Raw genomic sequence first — 27,885 nt, 5'->3', positions numbered from 1 at the left:
GCCTGGTGGTCTTTAAATTCTTCATTCTGACTCATGGGCAAGATATTTCTTCCACTTGCAAAGAATCTGTGTGCTGTGTTGAGGTGTTTCAAGCTGTCACATTATTTAGTTGGAGGTAACTTTTCCTCTTAATTATGAAGGGTGACTTAAATAAGTGGTATGGAAAGAAGCTCTTCAGCTGACGCAAAATCATCTTTAAACCATCACCTTTCACAGTGTTGCTCCATGTTAAAAATGACCAAGTGTGCTGCCATGTGTCCTTGTGTGTGAAGAGTAAGTTAAAAAGGAATAGCTATAGACTAGTATTGCTAAAGTGTGATGCGACAGATTTTTTTTTTTTCTCTGCATATAAAAATGTTGTTAAATATATGTGCTTTGCAATCGGAAGAATGGCACTATTCACTTCAGAAATTCTTCAGTTAAGTGTGCTGCTTCAAGTTAAATATACATTAAGTACGTTTTGAAATATTTTTAGCTTGTATTTGATATATTAAAGTGTTATAAAGAATTTCAGTAATAATAGATCTTATAGCAATTTATTTGATATTGATGTTTTACCAGATTATTGTATTAAGATGCTGTTGGTATTTTCTTCTATTCTCCTTCCTTTATTTGTAGTTTTCAGAACTGGGTATGTCAATTTCCACAGGAAAAACTTGTTCAAGGTTTCATATTCTGCTCAGAGTAAAACAAAAACCTAACATTTTGTCAGATTAGTTTTGACATAGTTTTTCTTTTTCTTTTTTCCCCTTTCCAGATGCATTAGATATAGACACTTGCTGAGAAAAGTTTTGCTTAGAAATGAGAAGAAAAGCAAAGTCATTATGCCAAAGACCATTACAAATAAGAACTTTGTTCTCTTTTTACTTTAGGTAACCATTGATTGTCCTTGGTCGATTTACTCCACTATTATTGCATTAACATTCTGCATACCTTTTAATGCCAAGCATTCCTTATTGTCAGCTGGCAAACGGTAACGTACTCATTAAGTATTTATCATTTCTGCCTTCTTACCCAATACAGAGCTGGAGTTTCATAAGTAATATTTATAGCAGCCTTTTTTTTTTTTTTCAGTTGTGCTTTTCTTACCTTACGCAGCTTCCCATTGGAAGCTTGTGCATTTCCTCTAGTATTCTCTCATAACAATAAAACAAATCTGTGGTTTTAGCTATTTTGGAAATAAGACCACAAGATAAACCAAGCTAGCCTATTTCTGTGTAGTTATTTGTTTTCATTTAATATGGAAGAGCCTGTTTTACAGCGTTGTTTCTACAGACTCTTGAGGAGAGATTGAGAAGATTGAAGGAAACAAATATATCTGCCATTCTGGTTTTGCTTGAGCTGTGCACTTTGAAAACAATTTTATGGACATGTATACTTTCAATGTAACTACTGAACTTCTATTGAACAAACTGTGTTGTGTTTTTCAGGAAGTATGTGCAAGTCTGTGTGCAGAATTTGTCAGATCTCTCTTTCCAGCTTTCAGACAACAGCCTAAAAAATTCTGCTGATTGTACAGACTTGCAGCTGGTACCTCTGAACCCTGAATCTCAACAGGTAAAGGTTCACTTAGTGGTTCATGAGCTTGTTGGCAGGACAGGTAGATGAAAGGTCGTCTTAGTGAAATTATTAGCATTTCTGCACATAGATTTTGTAGTAAGTAAGGCTGATGGCTGATGTTAGGTCAGACCTTTGTAGACCTCTGAGTAACTTTGCTTCTTCCAAGATGCTTTAGAAGGCACTTACACCTGTAGATCTCAGATTAAATTCTAAAACTTGCAAAGATTATTAGACGAGTTTTCAAACTGGTCCATTTGCCTCATGCAAAACACTACATACCTGCTTGAAAAACAGATATACAAATGTGATGTCACTAATATCACTGTTAACATTTAATTTGTTCATCTTATAGCTGCAGTTTGGCATTAAGTTTTAGGAAAAAATCAGGTAGAGACTGTTTTCCAGTTAAACACAGCTGTAAACTAGTTAAGTTGCAAAACAGTCCCCTTGAAGTTTCTTTCAGCCTTTTCTGACCACTAGACTAAATTGGTCATTCTTGGTGCCTCGGAAAAGTCTATACAAACATTATTAATATGTGTATTAAATTTGACTTTTGAATAAAATATTTTTCACACGTCCTTGAATGTGTTCTTTTTTGAAACATTGATTTCGATAGTGAAATGTATCCCTCCTTTTAATTAGATGTGCATTGTTTAAAAAAAAATCACTAGTAGTTCTTTTGGTTGCATATTTTCCCTAATGATCTATTTGACACTAAACAGGTAATTTGTTTTTATAAACTATAATAATACCAGAACAAACAAACATATGTATGTGCATTTCCACTTCTTTCTGAGAGGCAGTGAGGAGCTAATACTACAAACATTCTCTTTCAGGTCATAAACAGTAAGCAATCAATATTCTTTGTATGGGAATTGAAGTGGACAAAAGAGCTCCCTCTCTCCTTGCAGTGCCTGTTTTCAGTCAGCTTTTGCCCAGCTACCTCTGAAGAACAGTCTCTTAGCCTGAAGCCGTTCACTTATGAATTCCAAGTGGAAAATTTTTTTGTAAGTGCTCTTCTAAGTATAGCATATGCTAACTGAATATGATTTACTCATATATGGAAAGGTGAAGTCGAGAAATCTATTGGAAAACTTCTGTTTACATAAAGAGATTGGTAATGACTTAGAATCGTTGGAAAGCTAGTTTGTTGAATACTAGAACTGAAGCCTGATATGATGTGGTAGAATCATACTTGCCACTGGCATGGGGTGTGGAAACAACAGTTGTGCAAGTGTCGTTGATCTTGTTTCATTTTTTTCTGTGTTTTCACCTTTCTGGGCTTCTCTCATGGAGACACTTCACAGATTACTGAACTGCATTTTCCCCTCTCCAAAGCAAATTGCAATTTCCAAAAAATCTTTGCTGTTGAAAGCATTTGAGTTGTTTTTTTGTAGTGCTTGAGATAAGCTTCTCTGATGAAATATTTAGGGTTTTCTAGGCCATTACCTTAAATGTTTCTTCTTTCCCTTTGTGGACAATCTTTTTATTCCTTTGATCAGCTAGGAGGCTTATAGACTAGATATAACTTCTTATTAAAGGAATTCTATCAACATTATTTAATCTCATCTCTAAATTCAGTCTTGTGTTACCCATTTCGATGCTTGGGTAAAAAGTAGGAACATGAGAAGACTCTAATTTGGTTAAGTCCTTTTGTCTGTTGTCAGTGTTGCTGTGTTTTCTACCTGCTATTACAAACTGGCCCTCAGCAATATTTTGTGTATTTGTTTACCTACTGGCATGTAACTAGCATTTGTTGGCACCTGTGTCAGCGTCTTTCTGAAGTTTTTTAGGAGAACTAATTGCATTAAAGAGTGGATATTTTTTTTTTTGGTAGAAATTGAGTTTTGCAATAATTTATATGTAATAATAATTTTGTAAAAATTAGCTCTTTGATAATGTGAGCATTGTTATTCTGGGGACTATGATGGTAAGAGCAGTGAAGTAGTTCTCCTGTATCGCTCAGAATTTGAGTGATGTGTCTGGAAAGTGAGGAGCCGAGAAACTAGTAAATTTTGTTTAAATAGTAAGAAGATTGATATCCATTTAGGAGCATTGAAAGGCTGAGTTAAAGCACAGAAGTGGAAGTAAAAGTGATGTGCTCACTTATGGTATCAAAACCAGATTGAATCACATTTGATTTCTTTATTTTCTCAAACTGAGCAAGATAATGAAGTGAACGTTACTCGTAACTGAATCTTGCATTAAAAATTTTTAATGGATGTTAAAGTGAAGTTTGTACTGCATCAGTTGTCCATTTCAGTTTAAACGCAAGTAAAACGCCTCTTTTTTCTTGATAACAGCACTGTTTTCTTCCTGACAGACATTGTATCGTGTGAAAACTGAAATTTTTCCACCATTGGGGGCGGAGTATTGTAGAACAGGCTCGCTCTGCTCTTTAGAGGTGTCAATCACCCGACTTGTTGAACTCTCAGAGGTTGACAGAGATGAAGCATTAACGGAATCAGATGGATATTGCACAACAAAACTTTTGTATGAGGGTAAGAATATTTTTCTTAAGTATATTGACAAGATTCTCCAGTTTTGTCTTGATAAAGAAAGTCTGGCAGGCTTTCTACGGTATATATCCTTGTATTTTGAATATGGCTGCTCAGTAAAGCAGTAGACTGGTAATATTTTTTTTCCTCCTCCTGTCTTCAAGTGGAATATAAATGCTGTTCAGACTGGATGGATACATGCTTGAGGCCCAATTGTGGTCCCTTTTGCACAGGGCTGTTGACCCTGCACAGCTCTTCACCCATAGAAGGTGGTGGGCTTTTAGATGTTGCAAAAATAGTGATTTTAAGTGTTCTGAAACTATACTGAGGGTTCTTCATTTTTCAGAAAAGATCTTTACAGTGTTTGCTCTTTATTCTTGCAGTTGTTGACAACAGTAGTAACTGGGCAGTCTGTGGAAAAAGTTCTGGAGTGATATCTATGCCTGTAGCAGCTCGAGCAACTCACAAAGTCCACATGGAAGTGATGCCGCTGTTTGCTGGATATCTACCTTTCCCTGATGTCAGATTGTTTAAATACCTCCCTCACCATTCTGCTCACTCCACGCAACTTGATGCTGGTAAATCTATCTTTACGTGGCTACTTACAGAAATGATTCTGCTTCTCCTATGTTCCTTTTGTAAAGAGAAAAGCAAGGCAAGGAAGTACATTGACTGTTAGATGTCGTTGTCACTTACCCTCATGCACAGTTCTGATTTGAAACTTTTAAAATGTTGTTCTAACGGGAACTTTGAATTCAGGTTGCAAACTTAATCTGTGAGGAGCAATAATAAATGCTTTGTTTTCTTAGATTTCTTTTAGAGATTATTGTGCAAATTAGTTATCACTGGATTTATAATCAAGTCAAAACAATTTGATAACCCTGTAGTACTGGAGTTTCATGGTCTGTAAACTGCAAATCTACTGTGCCTCTATTAGCTTTGACATTTTTTTTGCAGTTTTGAAAGGATAAAGTATAAAATAAAAGAACTGCTGCAAATCTGTGGCACGTAAACCAGATTAGGTGAAGAGTTTAAATTACCGCAGCCACCTAGAGTATTTATCTGCAGAGTAGTCCCAGCACTGTGGTGAGAATTCTCTTGTGCAAGCAACTTAAGGTTTCTCAGCAGAGATTCAGGAACTGGCAGAGTGCATCCTTGTAGCCTGTGACAAATGTGAGGTAATGCTACTTAAATTTTCCTTAGAAACCAATATAAGTCACTCTGTTACATCTGCTGGTGGCCAAAAGCGTACACAGACTGGAACTGTTAACATGTGGTAAGCTGACTGCACGTCTGAGCTCTGAGATAATTTTGAAGTTCTTTAATCACTCCACGGAATAAAACTGTGGGTTTATGTTTTAAACAGATAGCTGGATTGAAAATGATAACCTGTCTGTGGACAAGACTGTGGATGATCAAGCTGACAGCAGCAGCACGAGGAGCAGAGGCAGCTCGCATTCTGCAGCCAGCGGGGAGCACAAAGGTTTGCCGATGCCCCGGCTGCAATCCTTCTCATCAGGGCAGGTCTTCAACTGCAGCGCGGGTATGCAAATTCTTGTCATTCCCAGCAAGGATGACCACGTTCTGGAAGTCAACATCACGTGACAACTCGGTGTGAACGCAAGGAAAACAAACCCCATTAGAAACTGGATACGAAAGCACTTTAAAGGATTATAACCTGATTCATCTTTGTTGTACCATTCTAACTCTAAGGAGACCTATGGCGCTCGACACGTACTGGCCATGGAAGCACCAGACAATTGTATCAATTTAAATGTACAGTGAAGCTTGTGTCAGCTAGTTTATATTGCCACTTTAGTATGTTTTGTGTAAGCTATTGGGTTTTCTCCCTTCAGTCACATCCTGTATCACAACACAGGGCAACAAAAACAACAACAAAAAAATCAAATATTTGGACCACTTTTTGGTTTTGTTTTGTTTTATCTGGCAGCTGATGAAATTTGTTTCATGCTTCCTACATATTTTAGAATTTAGAGTTGACAATACAATTATCCAAATCTTGGATTTTTGTGTAATAATTTACAGGCTTTTACACACATGTGCCAGAAACACAACAAAGCCTACAACAGCACATTCACTGGTGTAATACTTGCTTTTCTGTTTGTTTTTTTTTAATCATTATTAATTCCTGCCATTGCAATTTTATATTAAACTTCCATTGTTTCCATACTTAGATGCATGGAAGAGCTACTGCTATAAACAATCTTAACTGAACAAAATTCCTTAATTTTTTGAGGCTTTCTCCTTCACAGAGTAGACACTGTGATGTCACATATTATATGATTTTTTTTTTATTTTGTGGTGAGGGTTGGGTCATCCTCTTGCATAGTTCTTACCAAAGAAAGATATTGATAGAATTTAATAATAAATTATTTGGCTTACCGAGTTCCCAGATTGATTTCTTTTAGTACCATTTCTAAGTGGCTTGGTTTGTTGTCCCAATTTTTAAATTGGGGCAAAAATTTCAGTATGATATGATACTTGAACAGTAAACCTTTCATCTTAAAGGCTTAATGTAATTATTACTGATTAGAGGCCAGGCTTCCTCATTCATGATGGAAGAAAGACGTTGGTTTGATATAGGAAAGCTTGCAGATGTAGAATAATTGTGAAGCAAAGTTAAAACATGTAACTTAAAGAATTTCATTATTTATATCTGAAATGTAAATACAAAAAATGTAAAAAAAAAAAGAAAAAAAAAAAGTGTAATTTTTGTGAATGTTGCAAATCCACCTGTGACTGGAAAAATTACAACTCATCCTGATGTCCTGCTTCTGATATTGAAACTTGTGCATTTAATGTGAGAATGACCTTTTCTACTTGCAGATCTAAAATGGTGTGTTGTCAACAGACTCCACAGAGGAAAACTGTCCCATATCAAAAGTAAAGTCTGTAACACTGAAGTGAGGAACTGCTCATTAGATAAATTCATTGTTGTTGTTTTTTTCTAAACTCAGGTTTTGCTAAATTCGGAAGCTGAAGAAAAGCAAACCCTCTTTCCAAAAAGAATCACAATTACGTTGAAAAATGAATAGGCACCCTGCGCTGGTCTAAATTTTTTTAGTTATTATTGTTATTTTTCATTTTTAGAGAATGTCTAAATAGATGTATAAAGTAGACCTGCTAGCTGAAAATGTTCTTGTTATGCATCTTCTTTCTGTGAAGGAATGCCCATTCTCTGTGCAAATCATACCATTTTATTCTGGATAAAACCCAAAGCATCATTAAGTGTGAATGACTGCTGGGATTCTTTGACTGGAAAAGGTAACAAGTTAGTGACTTTGACACTGCAGGTATTATAAATTAATTCCATTTTCATGGTTTGCTATAATATAAATCATTTTTCACATTGTTCTGTAATATACTGTTAGATTAAACACGCTGTACTAAGATTGTTTAATGAAATTGTAAGCGTTACAGTTCTAAATATACATGTTTTAAAAAGAAATCCAACTTCTCTGCTGCCGTAACTGCTCCTGTTTTCCTTTTGTTTGAAGTGACTGTTTTACCTATTTTAGCCAAAGTTCTTTTAATGGAAAAATACTTTCTGAACTTAAATAAGGGCGCGTATTTAGAAGAGCAGTCTCCAGCGTGCTCTTGGGGTGTCATGGTTGCCCTTTTCTGGGGAAGAGCTGCCCGGCAGCCGCAGGGGAGCCGCCCCAGGGCTGCTGCCGCCAGCCAAGCGCACGGACGGGCACGGTCCGTGTTCGTGCTCCCGCAGATCCCGTCACGGGCAGGAGACGACGGCCCGACGGCGCTGTTCTGTGGGAGAGACGCGAACGCGGCCCCAGGTTCAAGGGCGGGGTTCAAGGGCCGCATGCGGAGCAGGGGAAACTAATAACTCCGAGCGGGCTCAATCGTGGGGTCCCTCTGTTAGGGCAGCGCTTCCCACCTTCCACCTCGGAGTGCCGACACCGCGCCGGCCCCGTCCCGTGGCATCAGAGGACACGCCCCCGGCCCGGCCACGCCCCCATCCCGACCCAGCCACGCCCCCATCCCGGCCCGGCCACGCCCCCATCCCGGCCCGGCCACGCCCCCGGCGGGAAGCTGCCACCGCCCCCTTCCTGTCGCTGTGCGGCCGCCCCTGTGCTGTCGCTGTTTCGGGGCGACGCGCACCGGTAGCGGCTGCACGCGCTCCCCACGTGGGCCAGCCGCCGCCGCCGCCATGAAGTTCGCGTACCGGGTGAGTCCCCGGCGGCGGCCGTCCGCACGGGACGTGTCCCCCGCTTGCCTCTCCCCGCTCCTTTAACCACCCCTTCTGCTCCCCCCGCAGTTCTCCGGCCTGCTGGGCACCGTGTACCGCCGCGGGAACCTCAGCTTCACCCGCGATGGCAGCTCCCTCATCAGCCCCGTCGGGAACAGGATCTCCGTCTTCGACCTGAAGAAGTAAGTGGGCCCCGGCCTCTGCCTCCTCCTTCCCCGCTCGGTGCCCCGCAGGCCCGCCGGCCTAGCGCTCCGCCGACCCTGGCCCAGGCCGGTGGGGGGTGAGGGGGAAGGGCCTGGTACTGCCAGCACGTTTTTAGGGAGTGGGGAGTAGAACTCGCGGGAGGCTGTGGAGCCCGACCCAGGGGCGGCGGCCGAGGCCGCGTTGCCCGCCGCGTGTGGGGGGAACGGCGCTCCCTGCACGCCCGGCCTCTGCGTGGACGGGTGAGCTCCCTGTGGGGGTGCAGCTGGCGGCGGCTGGGGCTCCCGAGGGTGGTTTGCCTTCCCAAAATGGCCTCAGGAGCTTCTGGCTTAGCGTTAAAAGGTAGAAGCCTACCTAGTAGAGTAACGCTTGATGTGTTGCACAGTGCAGATTTTGTGTACATCGGTCCGTGGGGAGAATAGCATAAGAAGTATGTAAAGGGGTGGTTTAGAAACAAATAGAGAAGGGGAAAAGCGCGTCTTGCCTTTGATTTAGTCATGTGGTTTCTTTGTGTGTTGCTGTCTTGTGCTGTCTCTCATATATGGCAAAGCCTGGACTGTCACCTGCCTTTTCCTGTGGGCCAGAGTTGTGATTGATGCTGATTATGCCAGGATGCTGGTCAATAGCCCATGTCTGACATAGCTGGTGTTTGTGTGATTGTGGCATTTGAAGGTTATAGGCGTTCTACATCTAAGTTGATTCAGTGGCTTTAACATAAGTTTCAAACTATATTTTATTGATACCAAAGATGACTGTTATTTCTGCATCCTTGTATCCAGTTGATTGTTCTTTGGTTTTGTTTGTTTTTCTTGCAGTAATAAATGTGAGACGTTGCCATTGGCTACACGGCTTAATATTGTGTGCGTGGGGCTCTCTCCAGATGGAAGGCTTGCCATACTAATTGATGAAGGTACTTTCATATAGGAGGCATTTTGTTTTATAGAACAACGAAATAAAAATACAGCCTAAGAGGAAAGTCTCTGTTGCTGGGTATTCAGTCTTAACACCAGTTTGAACTGCTCTGCTTTGAAAATTATTCTAGAATTTCAGGGAAAGGTGTTTTCCTTTACAGAACTTAAAAACAATTTATTTACAGAATTTAGAAAGTGACTTGTAATTTTGATTGTATTTTTATTCTTAGTAACATTAAGCACACTATACTGAAAAGTTTCTGAGGAGGTTTTGAGTTCTTTGGAAACTCTGTTATTTAGGTGATCCATCCTTTTTTTTCTGCCCTTACAGAGGGAGCTGCCTTGCTTGTCAGTTTGATTGGTAAATGTGTGATACATCGCTTTTATTTTCACAAGCCAGTTCACAGTATCAGCTTTTCCCCTGATGGCAAGTAAGTAAAATGTGCATGCTTTAGAACAAAACAAAATAAAGTACCACATAAATTAGCTGTAATTATTAAGACATTCTGACCAGTCTTGGGATGATACCTATTGATTAACATAGGGGGGATTTTGAGCTGATCAGTCACTTTATAGATAAAGTTGAGAGGGGAAGTAAAGAGAAAAGCAAAGCCTTGGAAACAAGTACTGTCTGGAAAGTTGCCTTTCACGGATGTTGTCTCTCTGTGGTGGAACTCTTAGAAACACAGACTTACTGTAGGGCTTAATGTTCTTGTAGATAAGGTGAAAGAGCCCAGGGTGGTTACAATCAGTGCTGCAGAGTTGTGTCATGGCACTCATGGCGGTGTAGTTTCACTGCTGGCTTGGGTTAGTCTAAGACAACTGTGTTACTGAAAGAGGCAGTTCCCTGAATCAAATGTTTCCTTTCACGTCCTTTATATTTTAACTGTGTGGTTACAAATTCACAGTGTGACGACTTAAATTTTAGAAGCATCAGAAAAGAGGAAAAAGTACAGAGCTCCTCTTTTGGCAGAATTTGTCGGATTGACTTAAAGTGATCATTCATGAGTTTTTGTTTGAAAGTTGGAGTCACAGTTACGTGTTAGGGAATTATACTGGCAACAGAACCAGATTACAGGATACATGTAACAGGGATGCAGATGCTTTTTGTTTGTGAAAGTGGCCAATATATGGAGGTGAAGAGAGGTTTTAATAGACTATCCTGTTTTGAATGTTTGAGCTTTTCCTTCCTTTTTGAGAACTAGAGAATAAATATTTCAGTATTCAACCTAAATTATTTTTATTGTCAGTTTTCTGACTTATAATGTGTAATGTATAACTGCACTCATGAAATCATGGGATAATATCAATCTGCAAATGATTTTTTTAGTTCAAAACCGGTCCATATTTATCACTTCAGTAACACAGAAACCTGTTTAACCTTGTTTTGTTTTGTTGTATTGCAGACTGTACTGAACAATTGTTTAAAAGCTTTGTATGCAATTATGCTTTTTTTCTCCCCCCCCACATGACAGGAAATTTGTAATTACAAAAGACAATGTTGCTCTTATGTACCATGCTCCTGGGAAGAAACGAGAATTTAATGCATTTGTTCTAGACAAAACTTACTATGGTCCATATGATGAAACAACCTGTATCGACTGGACTGATGATTCCAAGTGAGTCGTTAAACTAAAGCACTGTCTACCTGCTCACATTTGTATGCGTGTTATAGTCTGTTATCTTTGCTCTAAAGTGTTATACTTGCTTTAAAAATTCATTTTGGCTCTTCTGTTTCTCATTCTGTCTTGAATTGAAAAATATTATTATTAGGCAGACCAGAAAGTAAAAACATTTGCGAGTTTTAGGGGTCAACAGTGTATTCTTGCTTGAAAATACCTAGTTATCTGTAAAGGGAACATAGCTTAGAAATGTGAACAGTGGTTGACCTTTTGAATGTATTTAATCCCATCTATCTTTGCTAGAGTTGCCAGCCTCAGTTTACAACTCTGTTGTGTGTAAAATTACTTTTAGAGTGGTGACTGACATCTTCCCATTCTGAATGTTCTACACCCTGTGAAGAGTTTTGCAAACCGGTGTTCTGATTCAAATTACCTTTTCTTTTGTAGATGTTTTGCGGTAGGGAGCAAGGACACGTCTACATGGGTGTTTGGAGCAGAGCGCTGGGCAAACTTGATCTACTACTCACTTGGAGGGCATAAGGATATAATAGTAGCCTGCTTTTTTGAAGAGAACAGTCTAGATGTATGTATAATCACACAACATTCTTGAATTTTAACATTAAAATAGTTGAAGCAGAGTCTTATCTGTAGGTAGGGATGCTGACTATTTTGACAATGTCTCAGAATTTAGAAAATACGTAAATGACATGTTTCTCGACTCCTCTGCTGTGATCGGGAGCTTAGGATGCTGTGAACATTTGAAGAAGCAAACATTAGAAGGATAGTAAATTATTTAAAATTGCTCCACAAAAAAGCTGTGATTTTAAATATGAAAAAATAATTATCTCTAATTCTAAATGATAATCCAATTGCCTTTTTAAAAATTACATGAGGGCAGGTAAAGTAAATTACCAGTTCTCAGGACAAGTGAATTTTCTAGAAAAAACAACTCAAATTCTAGAGGACTGAGTAATATATTATTCTAATGATAGAGTGCAGACTTGCTTAATCTCTCTGCAACTCTGTATTCATAACAAGACAGCAGAGTACAAAACATAGGTATTACACGATAATCATACATTTGTGTGTTTGTATTCTAGCTGTACACAATTAGCCAGGATGCAGCGCTCTGCGTGTGGCAGTGTGATACAGAGCTCGATGGTTTGAAGCCCATGCCCCCTAAAGATGCAACTAGAGAAAAGAATGCAGAAGAAAATGATGAAGAGTTTCTTGAAGAGCCGAAGGGTGAAGAAATTCATGGAAAAGCCAATCCAAATGAACAAGAGACTAGATGTAAGGTCAAGTATTCACGTGTTGCAAAGTAAGTGATTTTCAGTTTTTCAAAGATGGCAGTATAATAAGGATTTTCTGTATTTGGCTTTCTTCACCCTTCATCACCCATTCAAAGCAATACAAAACTCTGCCCAGGATTTAGTAATTTACTATAGATCCCATTTTAAATAGTTTCAGTAGAACACCTGTTTGCCTTATCTTGAATATATGAAGGGCAATACCCTGCAGCTTCAGAACAAGAAGTCAGCATAATTTTAATAATATAAGAAAAAATGACTTATGATGTATGTTTCAGTGTTTGAAACTCAAAAAAGTGTAAGGAGATCTTTAGTACAGGATCCTCGGAGCATAGAGGCTTTTAGTTCTTGCAAGAAGAGACTGGCTGACTTGAAGAGATGACAGTAATGTTTGATAAAGATAGTTCATCAGCCTTTTTGATAAACTGCTTGGAGATGGCTTCCTGAATGATCTCCCTATCTGTCTACATCAAAGGAGTCATGGCTTACGAAGAATAATCCAGTTTTCAGATAGTCACAGCATTTGGCTTTTCTTGAAGAAGAATAAAGTTCATAGGCAATCTCTTGGGTCAGTAAAGTGAGGGAGAGACAAGATGCATGTAGAGGCCAGCTGGGAACGCCTGACATCAGTCTTCTATTCTCAGTCTCTCTGACTGTAAAGAAAGGATAAAGTAAGTGCCCTGCCCCAGCCCAGGTTGGAATTAGCCTCAGGGAACGTCACTTCCAGACTGAAGGCATTTGGACTGTACAACTGTTGGATAATGTTCAGATGCTCTTTTGTTTGACCATCATGTGGTGCTTATCTGTTTAATTCCAGTAAGAGAGATAGCTACAAAGAAACTGAGAAAACCTTCTTCACCAGGTGTATAGTATTTATGAATATTGCTTCGCTTCCTTCCTCTGTAAGAGGACTCACATATGGAAGGATAATCAGTGAATTCATGGGTCCCCTTATTGGCATCAGATGATTAAAAAGGAAATGCACAGTGCAGTTCCTCTGAGGTTAACTTTTAGTCCCTTTCATTGCATGTGATCAGGTGTTACTTCTGATAATCAGATCACTGTAGCAGCTGTAAACATTGAGGAAAAGAAGAGAATTAGCTTTCACTAGCTGTGTAAATTACATATATTTAGCAATTCCTTGAAATTTCTAGTTTTATTGTGGGATACCTTGATCAAAATATTTGGCCTATGTATATTGAAATACAAATATAACAGCACACTTTTCTTTCACATTGTTTGATTTTTTCTTATTTCTTTGCCAGGTATTTTTTCAATAAAGAGGGAGATTTTAACAACTTAACATCTGCAGCTTATCACAAGAAAACTCACCTTTTAGTCACTGGTTTTGCCTCGGGAATCTTTCACCTCCACGAGCTTCCAGATTTCAATCTGATCCACTCCTTGAGGTGAAGTACAGGATCGTGGTTGGTTTTGGGGTTTGGTTGGGGGCTGGGGGGCACATGGAGTGGGTTGTTTTTTTGTGGGGTTTTTTTTGAGGGTTCTATTGATTGTTTGTTTGTCTGAGAAAACACCACATTTAGTAGTAAGAGATGAATAACTAGAGCACAAAAATCTTAAAACATGAGTATCTATTTAGTGTTGTGATTTCTGGAGAGGCAGAATCAGAGACTTAAAATACTATACAATTCTGTTCCGTAGCTTACTGTGGAAAAATGAGGTCTGAATGGAATGAGTTAGTTGTTTGCTATAGGTTTCTTCAATGCTTTGGACTTAACATTGTCAGTTTCTTTGTAGGAAATAACAATAGTATCTGAAAAAAAAAGTTCTACGTGTGTAAATTTATCTCTAAATTGTCACTAAGTTGAAAAATAAAACCATAATTGTTTTCCATTGCTGTATGATGCTATCTAAAGAATGCATAATCTCCCTGTACAAATATATATATATATATATATGTATATATATATATATTCATTCTTTCTTGAATGTGGGAAGTTTTACTCCATGCTGGCAAATATGTCTTTGGGATGTAGATACTCTGTCTTCATTCCAAAAAAGGCAGTGTTGTCTGTTTGACATTTTTGATTACAATAAAGGGAAGAACACGTATGCTGCTCTTGACATTACAGGGTTACAGAAATTCAGTAAAGTAATCAAACTTGCTTGAACAGAGGAAATAAACCTTAGATTTGAAGTTCTCTCACACAGGGCATGAAAACATGTTTGTTTATTGGATGATTCTGTTATTTCAGTATTTCAGACCAAAGGATAGCTTCTATTTCTATCAACTGTACTGGTGACTGGATTGCCTTTGGATGTTCAGGTTTGTAAAATTTTTGATCTGCATGTTTTTTGTGGCTTGCGTTTGCGGAGTCTTGTCATTGTATTTGTAATTCTGGTTAATAATTCTGTGTTCATAGGTTTGGGTCAGCTCCTTGTGTGGGAATGGCAAAGTGAGTCCTATGTGCTGAAGCAGCAGGGACATTTCAACAGCATGGTTTCATTAGCATATTCTCCAGATGGACAGTACATAGTAACTGGAGGGGAGGATGGAAAAGTAAGTGAAGCAGTATCACTGAAATGTGAACTTGAGTCTTAATAACATACTAAGCAGCTTGGATTTCCATTTTATGTTGAAAGCTCTGTTACTGTAACTAATCTTTTTCTTAATATTCATAAATTTTTGGTCTCATGTAATTTTTTTTTCAATAGAGCATGTATATACTTTGATTTACTATTATTTGTATCGTCTGCAAATTGTGTCACTTATGCTTTTTAGCAGATGATTTTTTATTAATAGTTGCAGTCACCATAAAAAAAAAAAAAAAAATCTAATTGATCAAGTATTTATGTATTCTTGTAATGGTTCCATGATACTTTGGAATGAATGTCAGTAAACTCATGCCCTTTTAATAACTGGTTTTGATGTAAAATTAATTTCAATTAATTTATAATAGTGCAATTCCTAAAGAGGATTTTCTGAAATGTGCCATTGCAGAAGCTTGCCATTTAAAACAAAAATTAGCTTCTCATGGTTGATTTGTATTGAATTGGTAAGCTGCATGTACATATACTTTTTTTTTTAATGTGTTTTGTGGACTAATCCCACAATCTCTTGGCACATAAATGGTACAAAGATAGTATCTTGTTTATTGTCAAGACTTCTGAATGTCAGAAAGAAGACCTGCCAATTCATGGTTTCTGCCATTCAGATTTAAAGTTGGCCAAACCCCAAAAGTCTCAAACTGCAGATAGCTAAATGCATAACATTTTTGAAAAAAGATTGAAGTAGAATCTCAATTATAACTTCTTGAATGGCTTCACAGTTGTTTTGGCATTTTACACTTATCAGTGGACAGTCCAAAGCTTGGGAGCCTGAGATACTCAGACAAGTGCTATAGCTTTCCTTGAAAATTACTTTGTTTTATTTTTTTTGTCTGTCTCAACTTAGATTTTCATGTTGTATACATGTCTGTAGGGTTTGAATGATAAACTGTGGCCCTGTTTGTCTTCCTTGCACAGAATTCCTTACTGATGGTACTGAAACTCCTTTATGCTATTGCGGAGTTTTAGGACTAACTGTTCTTTACCCTTCTGCTGCCTTAGCCTTACTTTCTCTCTGAACTGATGATGGAGATTCTAAGAAGCTTTTCTTGTCTCTCTTGCAGGTGAAAGTGTGGAACACTTCTAGTAGCTTTTGTTTTGTCACTTTTACAGAACATACCAGTGGTGTAACTGCTGTAACTTTTACTTCCAGTGGTTATGTTGTATTGAGTGCTTCCCAAGATGGAACCGTGCGTGCCTATGATCTACACAGGTAACTCCTTATAAAGCTTTTGTGTCTCATTTAGTCTTCAGCTTTTACCCTCAAAATACAGTAAACTGCTGGTTGCTTGTTTCAAGTTGAAGTTGCATAAATGTGAGTATTGCTTTATTGATTTTTGGATCAGCCTTTGATTCAAATTTAGATAGGCATTAGGAATCATGTCACTCCATCCAGTTTCTGTGAAGAAAATCCAGGAAGAACGTGAAGAAGGTGGAAATACAGAAAGATCGTTGTCTGTCTCTGTTACTCAAATGGGGAGAAGGCATGTTACTAATGGAATAATTGTCGTAGTTTTAGTGATCAAGCCATTATAGTACAACTGTGTACTGAACTGGATGTGGAAATAAGCCTGTGTTTTCTGAGGAATGGACACAGGCTATGTAATTGAAAACTCTTCGGTTTGAGTATTATCGGCTTTTTTTTCTTCAGAGTTACTAATAGCTTTTTTGAGTCTTGGAATCATGTTGAGGCATTGCATCTAATTTTATACAAAGAATATTTTTTCTCTAGATAGCTTGAAAGACTATAAGTAAAATGAAATCCTTTTGAAATATGTTCATAAAACACGTTTAAATCTACGTGAAATCTTCTCATAGCTTATTTTCACATTTACAACAGATACCGGAATTTCCGTACCTTCACATCTCCACGACCAACTCAGTTCTCTTGTTTAGCTGTGGACTCCAGTGGTGAGATTGTGTCGGCTGGTTCCCAGGATTCCTTTGAAATATTCATCTGGTCAATGCAGAGTGGGAGGCTGCTAGATGTAAGGATCTACAATGTTGGAGAGCTTGAATTTAACACATAGTATAGATTGTGATGAGACCAAGTAACTTTGGGATTAGTTGGAAGGCTTTAATACAAGATTACATGTTTTGTTGTATTTAATAACTGGAGCTACAAGATGTTACTCAGCAATTTTTAATTTATTGTATGGAGGCGATCCTGAATTTGTGTGGAAAATAGTTTTTAGAATTTTTGAGTAGTGAGCTCTTTCTAGCTCATGAAGTAACACCAGTATTGCTCAGCTAACACTGGACTTGAGAGTCTTTCCTCCAGTAGTTGTTCAGAGATGTTATTTTCTGCAAGTAATGAAGAAATTGTAGGTGCTGTCCTAAGACTGTCATAGATTTCATGGACACCTTGGCTGGAGCAGAGCAGCAACACAGTTTCCTGTGTAGAAGGTTTTTATAGTCTAGAGTGAGAAAACTATTAAGTTAAATCCTCACTGTCTTGCTGCTAGTTTTACATGCATTCTCTTCAGGGTAGGTGTAATAAAGGAGGGACATGATACTTCTGAACAAAACAAACTGGTTTGCTGTTTTCAGTTTTTAAGCATTATTTTACATCTTGGACAAGTAGATGCACTCAGTATTTACTTTGGTGTAGTTGTTGAATGCAGATCACTATAGTAATGCAGCATATACTTGAGTGGATCTCCAGACTTTGAAGTTCAGTTTCTTGCCTTGTTTTCTTTTAAAAGTAGAAGCTCCATGCTATAAAAATCTGTATTATTCTTATTCACAGTTTCTATTAGTTTTTTTTCTTAAATGTTTTCAGCTGCAGGACGCACTGAATTCTCAGAGCAGTGACTTGCTTTTTCACAGTTGGTCTGATTGTTCTGATAAGAGGGCGAAAAACAAGCACACCTTATTCCTAAGTTGTGGTCTCTAAAGAGACTGTGTGTGCATAAAAGTGGTTATCGATTCCTGTGCAGTGGTGGCACTTCATTGAATTTTTTTAAAAACTTCTGAAAATAAAACTATGAGAATCACTGGTATGTATCATGCCACATGTTCGAAAGTCACCACAAGCATTTGTTGACAAGTTAGGTGTGGTTTCATTGCTATATTTAGAGTTTACTGAATGCAGACTACATGAATTTCAGTTTCTTACACCCAATTCCATGTTACCTTTTTTTCTTTTATTAGGTCTTATCAGGTCATGAGGGTCCCATCAGCAGTTTGTCCTTCAACCCAATGAAGTGTGTTCTAGCTAGTGCCTCTTGGGATAAAACTGTCAAGTTATGGGATATGTTAGACAGCTGGAGAACTAAGGAGACGCTAATATTGAACTCAGATGGTAACCTTTATTTAATCTTATATAAATATAAGAATATTATCAAAAGTAGAACATATCAAATACAGGCAGATTTATTCTTGGTAATGAAACCCAAAAGTTGAGGTAGTTCTCTGTAGCATGTAGTTAACAGTGCAAGAAATGTTTTTGATTTAATACTATCTCTAGCTTTATAATTAGCTATGTTGTCCAGAGAAAAAGTACGGTCATACTTGTTTCTCTTAAACTTTTTCTGGTAGTCGAGATAAGCTCCTAGAAAAATGCAGAGTATTTTCTTAGAAAAATATCTGACTTCTTTTTTAACTGTTAATTAAATGATTTGCAGTTCTTGTTGTTGCTTTCCGTCCTGATGGCAAGGAGCTTGCAGTTGCTGCTTTGAATGGACAGATAACATTTTGGGATCATGAAAATGCAGTGCAGACTGGCTCAATTGAGGGAAGGCACGACCTTCAGATGGGAAGGAAGGAGCTCGATAAAATAACGGCCAAGCAATCAGCTAAGGGAAAGTACGTACATGAGATTGTAGTAAAAAGAGGGTGCCACACTGGCTTTTGCTTTTGAATTGTTTCTTTCTATTTGGTATGTATGTGAAGATTTTGGGAGTGCGTCCGCTGGTCAAATATTTTGATTCTGATGTTGGATCTTAAAAGACTGCCTTGGATCTTAAAAGACTGCCTTTCAGATGTAACATCTGGATGGATCCTTTTTGACTTGTGCTGTGGTCACTTGTTGGTCAGCATCATTCTGAGCATCTGTTCTTTTTCATCAGTTATAAACTTGGGTTGCCAGCGTAGTATTAAGCTTCTCATGCCAAATGGTTCATTGGCAAAATGTGATAGATTTTTAAGTGGATACTAGTATGTAACTATTACAGTGTAGAAACCATCACTTTTTTTTTTAATGTAGATATGCTGTGGGTTTTATTACATGTTACTACACATGTGAAGTAATGTTTAAAGGCAATTTGAATTTCTGTGCTGTAAGAAAGTGTAATATAAAAATAATGTTTCATTCTTCTCTTTTTCCCTTGGGCCCCTCTTTTTTTTTTTTTTTTTTTCCCATATTGCTTCCCCTCAAAAAAAAATCAAAAAAGGAAACAATGACTTTTTTGAGGGGGAAAAAAAAAAGAAAAAAAAAGTACTTTATGGTGATGATCTCTCAGCCATTTCTTTAAAACATGCCATGACACAGTTTTCTCTGACTCTTCTGACCATTGTTAGTGTTGTGTAGGGCATAGTTGAGAGCTCATTCACTGAGCTGTGACTCAGAATCAGAACTATGGAAGTACTTCAAAAAGCTGTTCAAGTTCTAAATTGTGATTCATTTTCAAGCAGCAAGTACTTGTCTGTGATAAATAATTTTGTCTGTTAAGTATGTATTGTGCGAATGAAGTTTTCCACGGAATGGTTATTCTTACATGTCTTCATGTGGTACTTGACCCTTTTAGCTTGGATGTGGCAGTGAAATTAACTACTTTCTCTTTTTCTTTACTAGATCCTTTACTACTCTGTGTTACTCGGCAGATGGTCAGTCTATTCTGGCAGGTGGATTGTCAAAGTTTGTTTGTATATATAATGTCAAGGAACAGATTCTTATGAAAAAATTTGAGATCTCATGCAACTTTTCTTTAGATGCAATGGAGGTATGTCACCACAGGAGTCAGATTTTTTCACTTCCCTCACCCTGCCCCTCCCACAGGACTTTTGGTTTTGGTGTAATATCTCATTAAATGTGGTTTTTCAATGTTGTGTTAAGTACAGATCTATTTTATTGGGTTCATGCAGGAGAATATTAAGGAAATATTTTTCAGAAAAGAAAATTAATTCATGACAGCATACTAAGTCTTACTGGATTGCAGAGTGTCTGTATTGAATGAGCAGAACTCTTAAGCATCATTAAGTCAGTTGGTACATAATTAAAATTGAAAAGAAAATATGAACATTAAAGTCACCCATATTTTGTACTAAGGTAACTTTCCCCAGGTATCAGTTGCTTGTGTTAGCAAAGAAACAAAGGATTTTATAGTGGGCCCAGAACAATATCACTGAACTTTACAAACGCAGTCTCTGAATAATGCCAAACACACATTCCTTTGAAAGTGAGCTATAGAAAGCATCAAAAGGAAAAAATTCCAGTAACACTTCTTAACATTTCAGTGTAATTATGGAATGTGGAGGGAAGAGTAGGGATACATCTGAGGAAATGGTACATCTCTTAAGTAGAACAACATTATAATAATGTGAAACCTCAGTCTAAACTGATGTGTGCTGTTCTGAGGCCTTAAGACTGAAGCAGCCTGGTTCTCATCTGCAGTTGGATGCTATTTCCTGCTGTTGTGAAATTGTCAGTTTTCTCCATGACTTTGGAGAAGCTCCTGAATGTTATGGAGAATTTTCAATCAATACAGGTGTTTGAGAGGAGATTCAGTCCAGTGAATGGAACTTACGTGTTTTTCTAGGAGTACTTAGATCGGAGAAAAATGACTGAATTTGGCAGCATGGCTCTGATTGATGAAGGGGCTGGAGGTGAAGATGGTGTTGCTATTCCTCTTCCTGGAGTAAAAAGAGGTATGCGTTTTGGCTTTGCTGTTATGTTATTAATATTTTGTGGATCAAAACCTTTGGTATAGAGTTGATATGAGGTGATAAGAGTTTGGATTATTGAGCTCAGTTTTAAAGTTAAAATTACCTGAATCTTCTGCAGCTGAAGGTATCTGTTACACAAGTGTTCAGCTGATGTGTGGTGGTCCTTTTGCACAGCAGAAGCAACAGGAAAGAGGAGTTACTGTGGCCTCCTGGATAGGGAGCCCAGCAGTCCTGATTTCATTTTCAAAGAGCAAAATTCAGTCCCACCACTTGTTTTAGCTGTAAGATCTCTTGAACATGGACTGTGCCTTAGTTACCCTGTCTCTAACTGCTGGATTTTGGCATGTTCCACATTACTTTTCAGCATTATGATAACAGCATAGTTAGAATTGATAGCTAGGCTGTGAACTTTTGGTTAATATGTTAAATCACTTATTCTCTTTTAGGTGACATGAGTTATCGACACTTTAAACCAGAAATAAGAGTGACTTGCCTGCGATTCTCTCCCACAGGTGAGTATTGACAACTACTGCAGGATATTTTAATTCCCTGTAAAACAAGTGAAAGAGTAGAGCATTGGAGGAGTAATAAGTACAATGCCTTGAAAAGAGTTCTCCAGATTATCATGCAGTGCTGCTGGCTTTGTACTCTAGTTTCCTGTGCATGGCATATTTAGGAAACTTAAGTGTATGTTACTTACTGCTGGTATTTTTTAGAAGTGTTGTCATTGCTGATAGGTCCATCAATGATACATGGTTTTCAGTCTTACCCACTTCTCATAACAACAAAGAGTCATCTTTTTATCGTTACTCTTCCGTTTCCATCCTAGAAAACCCAGCTTTATTCTTAAATATTGCTATTCTCTTCTAGGACGAAGCTGGGCAGCCACTACCACAGAGGGTCTTCTTATTTATTCATTGGACTCTGGGTTAATTTTTGATCCTTTTGAGCTGGATATGGATATCACACCTGGCAATATACACAAAACACTGCATCAGAAGGAATATATGATGGCTATCATCATGGCTTTCAAGCTGAATGAAAAGAAATTAATTCAGGAGGTCGTAGAGGCTGTACCTAGCAATGAAAGTAAGTGGATCTTCTGTGAAATTTGATTGAGCTAGCTGAAGCAGAGATTTGTAGGCCGAATAAGTTGAAGCATAAAGGGCAGAGTTTCCTCTGGAGTGGGAGGTGGGGAGGAATTAAACATTGATATTTAAGGACTTTCTACTGTAGCTGAACACTAAAGAGGAAGGGATGGTCTTTTGTAAAAAGAAAAGGTAGACTTTTTTGTGCTAACTTACATTTTAATTTTGCTGCATACTCTATCTAGTGACATTTGAACATGGAATTTGATCAGGTCTGGATATGCAGGTAAAGTTTTTGGATGTCAGTTCTCAGAAGCAGCTGATGTTAGAGAGGCACAGCAAGTTTAACTGAGTTAGCAGTGGGCCTGTGTGGTGAAGGCCATCAACTGGACACTGGGCTACACAATCAAGGATGTAGACAGCAGTTTGAGGAAAATGACTAGTCTTCTCTGTTGAGCACTGAGGAGTACTGTGCCTAGTTTTGGGCTTGCCAGTATAGGATGGACATTGATACTCAGCAGCATGTGGTGGAGAGCTTGGAAAATGATTGGAGGGCCAGAGTGCATGAGAGCTGAGGAGAGGCTTAAGAGAGATGGGTTTGTTCCGTCTTCAGAAGAGACGGGAATATTTTTTACTGTGTCCAGGTACCTAACAGGATGTTAGAAGGCAGAACCAGACTTGGAGTTGTGCAATGATGTGACAAGAGGCAACAGCCCTCTTTTAGCATAGGAAGTTCCAAATAAATATTAAAACCAATAATTTTATGTGGGGGTTAGTCAAATACTGCAGCAGGTTGACATGGGAGTGGAGCCTTCATCCTTGGAAGTGTTCAGCACTCAACTGGCTAAAGTTCTGTGCCAGCCACTCTAATTTAGTCTTATTTTAGAGCTGCTCCAAATTTTTGCAGTCTGCAACTGTCAGCCCTTTGGAATTCTGATGATTTTTGTTCCTTTAGTTACAGTATTTACGAAATTTATCCCTCTAAACAAATGTAAATATGGTCCTTACACAGGGCTGTGTTCACACAAACCAAACATTATTAAACTGCCAAGCTCTTTCTAAAAAGAGACAGATACTTTCATAACTGTTACATGATAGAAAAAAAAAAAAAAAGTAACAGATATGATGTCACTTAGCTTTGGAAGACATTCTCTGAAGTTATTTTTTAGGACCCTTTTTGTCATTTTGATAAAAAGCATGCCCATTCATTGGCTATATATGGTAGACATGGCCTTAAAAATAAACTTACTGTATTCTACTCAATGTCTTAATGTCATTAACAGTTCTGTCATAGTAACTCTAAAGTGTATTTCCTTAGCTTTACCTCACTGTTGTTACCTCAGTGAAAGGTATTTATTTCCTTCCAGTGTTTCATGTGTAACAAATAGAATTTCCTTTTATCTAGTCAAAACGGGCTCAAGTCTGAAATCAGATGTGTTGCAAGCCAGCCACTTGTAGGATTTTCTTACATCATAGCAAGCTTTATAATTCTGCATGTCAGGGTAAATCATCTTTTACATACCTATGTTGGCATAACGATGCTTGCCTCTCTCTGGCAAAATTTAGTTCCCTTTTACTGAAGTTAACCAAAACTCCATGTACACAAGCAAGACTGGGTAAGTAGGCAGGTGCCAAAACCTCAGGAGCAGAGGACGAGGCATGGAGATTTCAGGCATTGTAATCCCGTGTTAAGAGAATGAATGTGTGCCTGTTCCTTTAAAAGGGGAAACCTTCACAGTTGAATGTTACATGGGCCAGTTGGGGTGGCTGCAGAGAATAGGAGCTGGTGATTTTTGAGAGTGGATTAAAAATAGTGAGATCATTGTAGCTACAGGTGAGAGTATTTTGAATGCTTATAAATCATGCTGCTTTGTGCTGTGCAATTGCTAACAGCATTTGGATGCTTCTTCTGTGAGCAGGTGTCTTTGCTGTCTTTTCATTTATTGCCTCTGATTATTATGCTTAACTGGTTCTACAGAATACAGAAAATTGTATGAAGTCAGAATCAACAAGACTCCAATAAAGTCTAGTTAGACAGAAAGAGGAGAAAAGGGTGGAGATAAGTTCTGCAGGGGTTGTTGTGGCGAGAGTATTCTGGTAGGAGGAAGAACTTGGGGAGCAGAGTACTTGAATTCTCGCTTTTAAATACAGTAGTGATTGGAAGGCTCAAAGTGGAAAGACTCTCTCTCTCCTTAGAGGCTGTGGTACTGTACCCTGAAATACAATATTAAATGTCAAATAGTTGCCAAGATGGTGCTTTGTTCTCCTTCCCTATATGCTTTCCTGTGGTGTGTCTCATGTTATCCCAAAGAGTAATGCAACTCTAATGTCTATGGGCTTTTTTTCCTTTTTTTGCACAGTTGATGTTATCTGCTCGTCACTCCCAGAGCTGTACGTGGAGAAACTATTGGAGTTCCTGGCTTCTGCGTTTGAGACATCTTGTCATTTAGAGTTCTATCTTATTTGGGCTCATAAGTTGCTGATGCTGCATGGACAGAAACTGAAAACAAGGTGAGATCTTTTGAAGGTTAAGAAGCTGACAAGCATTTTAAAATAGCTGTCAGTTTGAGAAATAACAGTTACTGGCATTCTAGACAGATGCTTATACAGCTATTAAAGCTACTTAATTTGCATTTATTGCATGTACATTTGTTAAATGTTATTTACATCTTTACATTTACTTATAAAATTTACGTTTTAATTTGATACAACTTCTTTGCTAACAAGTGTATATGATAGAATTTGAATGCATAATATAATTTGTGAGGATAAATTGCAAAACATTTTTCAGATATTACAGGTGAAACTGCATACCTTTCTTACTCTATAAATGCATAAAGATTTCAAGAGTGACAGGATTTTGGCAGTTGTGTTTTTAAACAATTATACGTAGTAAACATAACTAAAAGATAATCTTGCAGGTTCTGACTGCACTTTGTAGACTTAGCTTGTGATTACAGCATGCACTTCTAGCTTGTTAGTATTCTGCTTTCCTGCGTAGTTCTTTACAACTGCTCGTGCCTGCTATATGAGTTATATTCAGCCCACCCATAGTATTAAGTTTATGGACTTTTGTGGATAAAACCAGACAAATTTACAGTTTTTAAAATAGGCTGAGAGGTAATCCGAGTGCATTGTGTAACTCCTTCCTTCAACTTGGGTATTAATGTTTTAGTTACTGAAATGACTGGAACGAATGTTCTCCTTTGGTTGCTGATAGACAATGATTTAGAGCAAACTATTCCTTGTTCAGAAAGTCTTGTAGTCCCTGGAAAGAACTGTCATCACTACAGCAAGCAGAATTATCTCTTGAAGCTGCAGTCTGACATTAGTATTAATTGTATTAAGTATAATCATTGAGGATGAAGCCAAAAGCAGAAAGTTTTGTTTATTTAGTATTATCTTTAAATGTTCATGTTTAGAAGGTAATATGTGTGCTTGTTAAAATGTTGAGAATATAGAAAAGTTGTAGGTTTCTATATGTAAATATAAATTGCACTGCAAGTTGCATGTTTTCTTCATTCAAGGTCAGTGAAGCTGCTCCCTGTGATTCAGTTCCTTCAGAAGAGCATCCAGCGTCATTTTGAAGATGTTTCCAAACTGTATGTATTGTTATATTTATAAGTTTAAATCAAAACACTGCACAAAAATGTGGAGTAAAGTGGGGGATGATAGTGTGGTATTAGAACTTTCGAGAGTGTCTTCTAGAGATGTTTTTATTTTAGGAGAAAAATGGAATCTTGTTTCTAACATGTTGCTATTTATTTTTACAGCTGTGAATGGAACATCTACAATATTAAATATGCACTGGCCATTTCACAACAGCGGGGCATGAAACGTCTGGCAGAAGAAACATCAGTAGATGAAGATGACTTGGATTCCGACAGTGATTATCTTATGCAAGAAGTTCATAAAGACAGTCTCAGTTCCTAGTTACTCTTCATGGGAGGGAGAAAACATAAGACATAATTTTACACAGTGGTATTCACTGAGAACGAGTGGCCCTCATAGTGGCATATTTTAACTCTCTTTAATAGTGTGGATTGAGTTATGTGTGAGTTACAGAAGGGACGGAAATGTAGACAGAGTGCCATCTATGGTGTATTTGGTGTTCCCCTTGGCTGTAACAGCTTGACAGCATTGATTTCGTGATTCATTTATTTCTTCTTTTTATTCCTGATTTCAAGTAAGACAAAAATGTATTCTTGTATCAATGAAGTTAGAACTATGACTGGAGGAAATGCATTCTTTATTAAAAATGCATTGTATATACACTAAGTATTGTGAATTATTTGTAATGCAGTCTTGTCATACTTTGTGATGGATGTTTTTTTATACCTTTTTAAATGATTTGTAATTTGAGGTCTACATACTGTTTGCAACTTGTTTTAAATGTTTTAATTGGTTTTAATACGTACATATCACTGGAACACTGTTAGGAATAAGTGGACCCGTTTTTCTTAGCTCTGTAGTTTCCAAACCTGATGAAGTTTCAACAATGACTGTAAATGATATACCCCAAACAAGTGGATATGAAAAAAAAAAATACTTCTGCAGAGGTTTAATTAATCTGAGATAATGTAGTAAAAATCTGTTTGGAAATTGCCAACTCAATAACGTAACTTAAACTGTAAGAGAGCATATTACAAATGTTTCTTTTTCTCATGAAAGCCCTTTCTTGTCTTGTTTGTTTTCTTAACATGTGAAAATTGGAAACTTTGTTTCCTTGCTTTTGTGAATTGGCATGAGAATTGGTTAACAACAGCAGTGAGGTCCTGAGCACAAAGAACTGTATCTGTGCTTGTGATGCTTTCAAGCCATATGTTGAAAGGGCCTTGTTAATGAAGATATTGCAAATATTCATTATGAGCCAGAATTGATTATTATTTTTTTTCAGTGTATTCTGTTCTTTTGGTCTCTTTCCACTCTTGGAAGAGAGGAGAGGTATGAATATTAAAAACTGCTGAAGAAAAAACAAAGGCTGAAATAGACAAGCAGACAACAGTCAGTTTATAGAATTTCAGTATATAAAATAAAGATGCACTTGCTACTTGAGTAAAACATAGTTTTGTTTTTCTTATGGTAAAATCTTTTAAAACATCTTCAGTTGCTGGTGCCCTCTTGCTTCCTAACAGTTTCATGGTGGTGCCAATGTTTCAGGATCTCAGAGGGTTGAAGGAGTAGCTGGGTGGGCTGGGGCGATGCTTGCAGAAGGTGCTCTCTGTGATACCGGGTTGGGATTTGGAATTGCTCATCATTCTCCACTCCTCTTCCACCTCCTGCTACATTACAAAGTCAGCTTTCTGCCACAGGTAGAAGGGAGGCACAGGTGGATAGGGAAAACAGCTCAGGAGGAAGAGAAGAATCCCTCTTGGGATCCTTGTAAAACAGAAGTGCTTAAACTAACGTGAAAAACATGATCATGTTACCTGACAAATAACATAGTTGCTACTTCTTAAGCCATTTTGCTGTTTTTCATGTATGTGTTATCTTTGCATGCTTTTCTTTAAAGACCATATTCTTTTTCCCAAACTACATGACTTGCAGCAGACAGGCTGAAATAGTTCTGGAACTGTCACAGCAATAGCTTTGTGCTCTGTAAAATAGTTGTGCTGTTTTATGAAGCTGGCTAGCTTGATCCCTAGATTTGTATTTGTCTCTTGGGTTTACAGTATTGCAAAACACAGAATACGGAGAAAATGCGGCCTTTCAGAAAAACATCTTAGGAACACAATTTTGGGTTATTTTACTCTTCCATGTTCAAAGCAATTCTGAAGATGAAAACTTCACAAAATGTATGTCTTAGAAAGTGCAAGGGCTTTGAGAGGAGGTGAGAGAAGAGATAGTGTCACACCAGTTTAGAGAGAGATATATATATATATATATATATTCGTGTTAGTCATTTTGCTTGGGCTATAATCTTTAAGGTAACTGGGACACTTTTTGATACACACGAGTCAGAAAAATTTTCCAGTGTGTCCTTCCATATTCATAGGAAGAGTAATGAAAACTAAAT

The 27,885-nt window shown here is 37.9% G+C and overlaps 2 protein-coding genes across 2 annotated transcripts in view; both read left to right on the top strand.

Annotated features, from left to right (window-relative positions):
* TRAPPC10 (trafficking protein particle complex subunit 10) overlaps positions 1-7,367 on the top strand; it is a 44,254-nt gene extending 36,887 nt beyond the window's left edge. Inside the window, exons 18-23 of the mRNA XM_080348704.1 lie at positions 873-973; positions 1,431-1,557; positions 2,397-2,567; positions 3,884-4,061; positions 4,442-4,636; positions 5,425-7,367. Of these exons, the coding sequence (XP_080204830.1) occupies positions 873-973; positions 1,431-1,557; positions 2,397-2,567; positions 3,884-4,061; positions 4,442-4,636; positions 5,425-5,663 (1,011 nt within the window). The 3' untranslated portion in view covers positions 5,664-7,367. The remainder of the gene's footprint in view (positions 1-872; positions 974-1,430; positions 1,558-2,396; positions 2,568-3,883; positions 4,062-4,441; positions 4,637-5,424) is intronic.
* A 787-nt stretch (positions 7,368-8,154) lies between these two features.
* PWP2 (PWP2 small subunit processome component) lies at positions 8,155-26,917 on the top strand. Its single transcript, XM_080360586.1, has 21 exons — positions 8,155-8,262; positions 8,353-8,465; positions 9,300-9,394; positions 9,727-9,826; positions 10,871-11,014; positions 11,465-11,600; positions 12,118-12,338; positions 13,593-13,736; positions 14,544-14,614; positions 14,712-14,848; positions 15,960-16,108; positions 16,736-16,883; positions 18,049-18,199; positions 18,522-18,702; positions 19,691-19,838; positions 20,655-20,763; positions 21,228-21,293; positions 21,652-21,870; positions 24,230-24,380; positions 25,397-25,471; positions 25,643-26,917. The coding sequence occupies exons 1-21, from the start codon at positions 8,245-8,247 to the stop codon at positions 25,800-25,802; spliced, it is 2,736 nt and encodes a 911-aa protein (XP_080216712.1). The 5' UTR covers positions 8,155-8,244; the 3' UTR covers positions 25,803-26,917.
* Positions 26,918-27,885: the final 968 nt, after the last annotated feature.

This window comes from Nesoenas mayeri, assembly GCF_963082525.1.
Source record: "Nesoenas mayeri genome assembly, chromosome: 1".
NCBI classification, from domain to species: Eukaryota; Metazoa; Chordata; class Aves; order Columbiformes; family Columbidae; genus Nesoenas; species Nesoenas mayeri.
The sequence above is the reverse complement of the archived record's forward strand: the minus strand, read 5'-3'. Positions and strand labels throughout refer to the sequence as shown.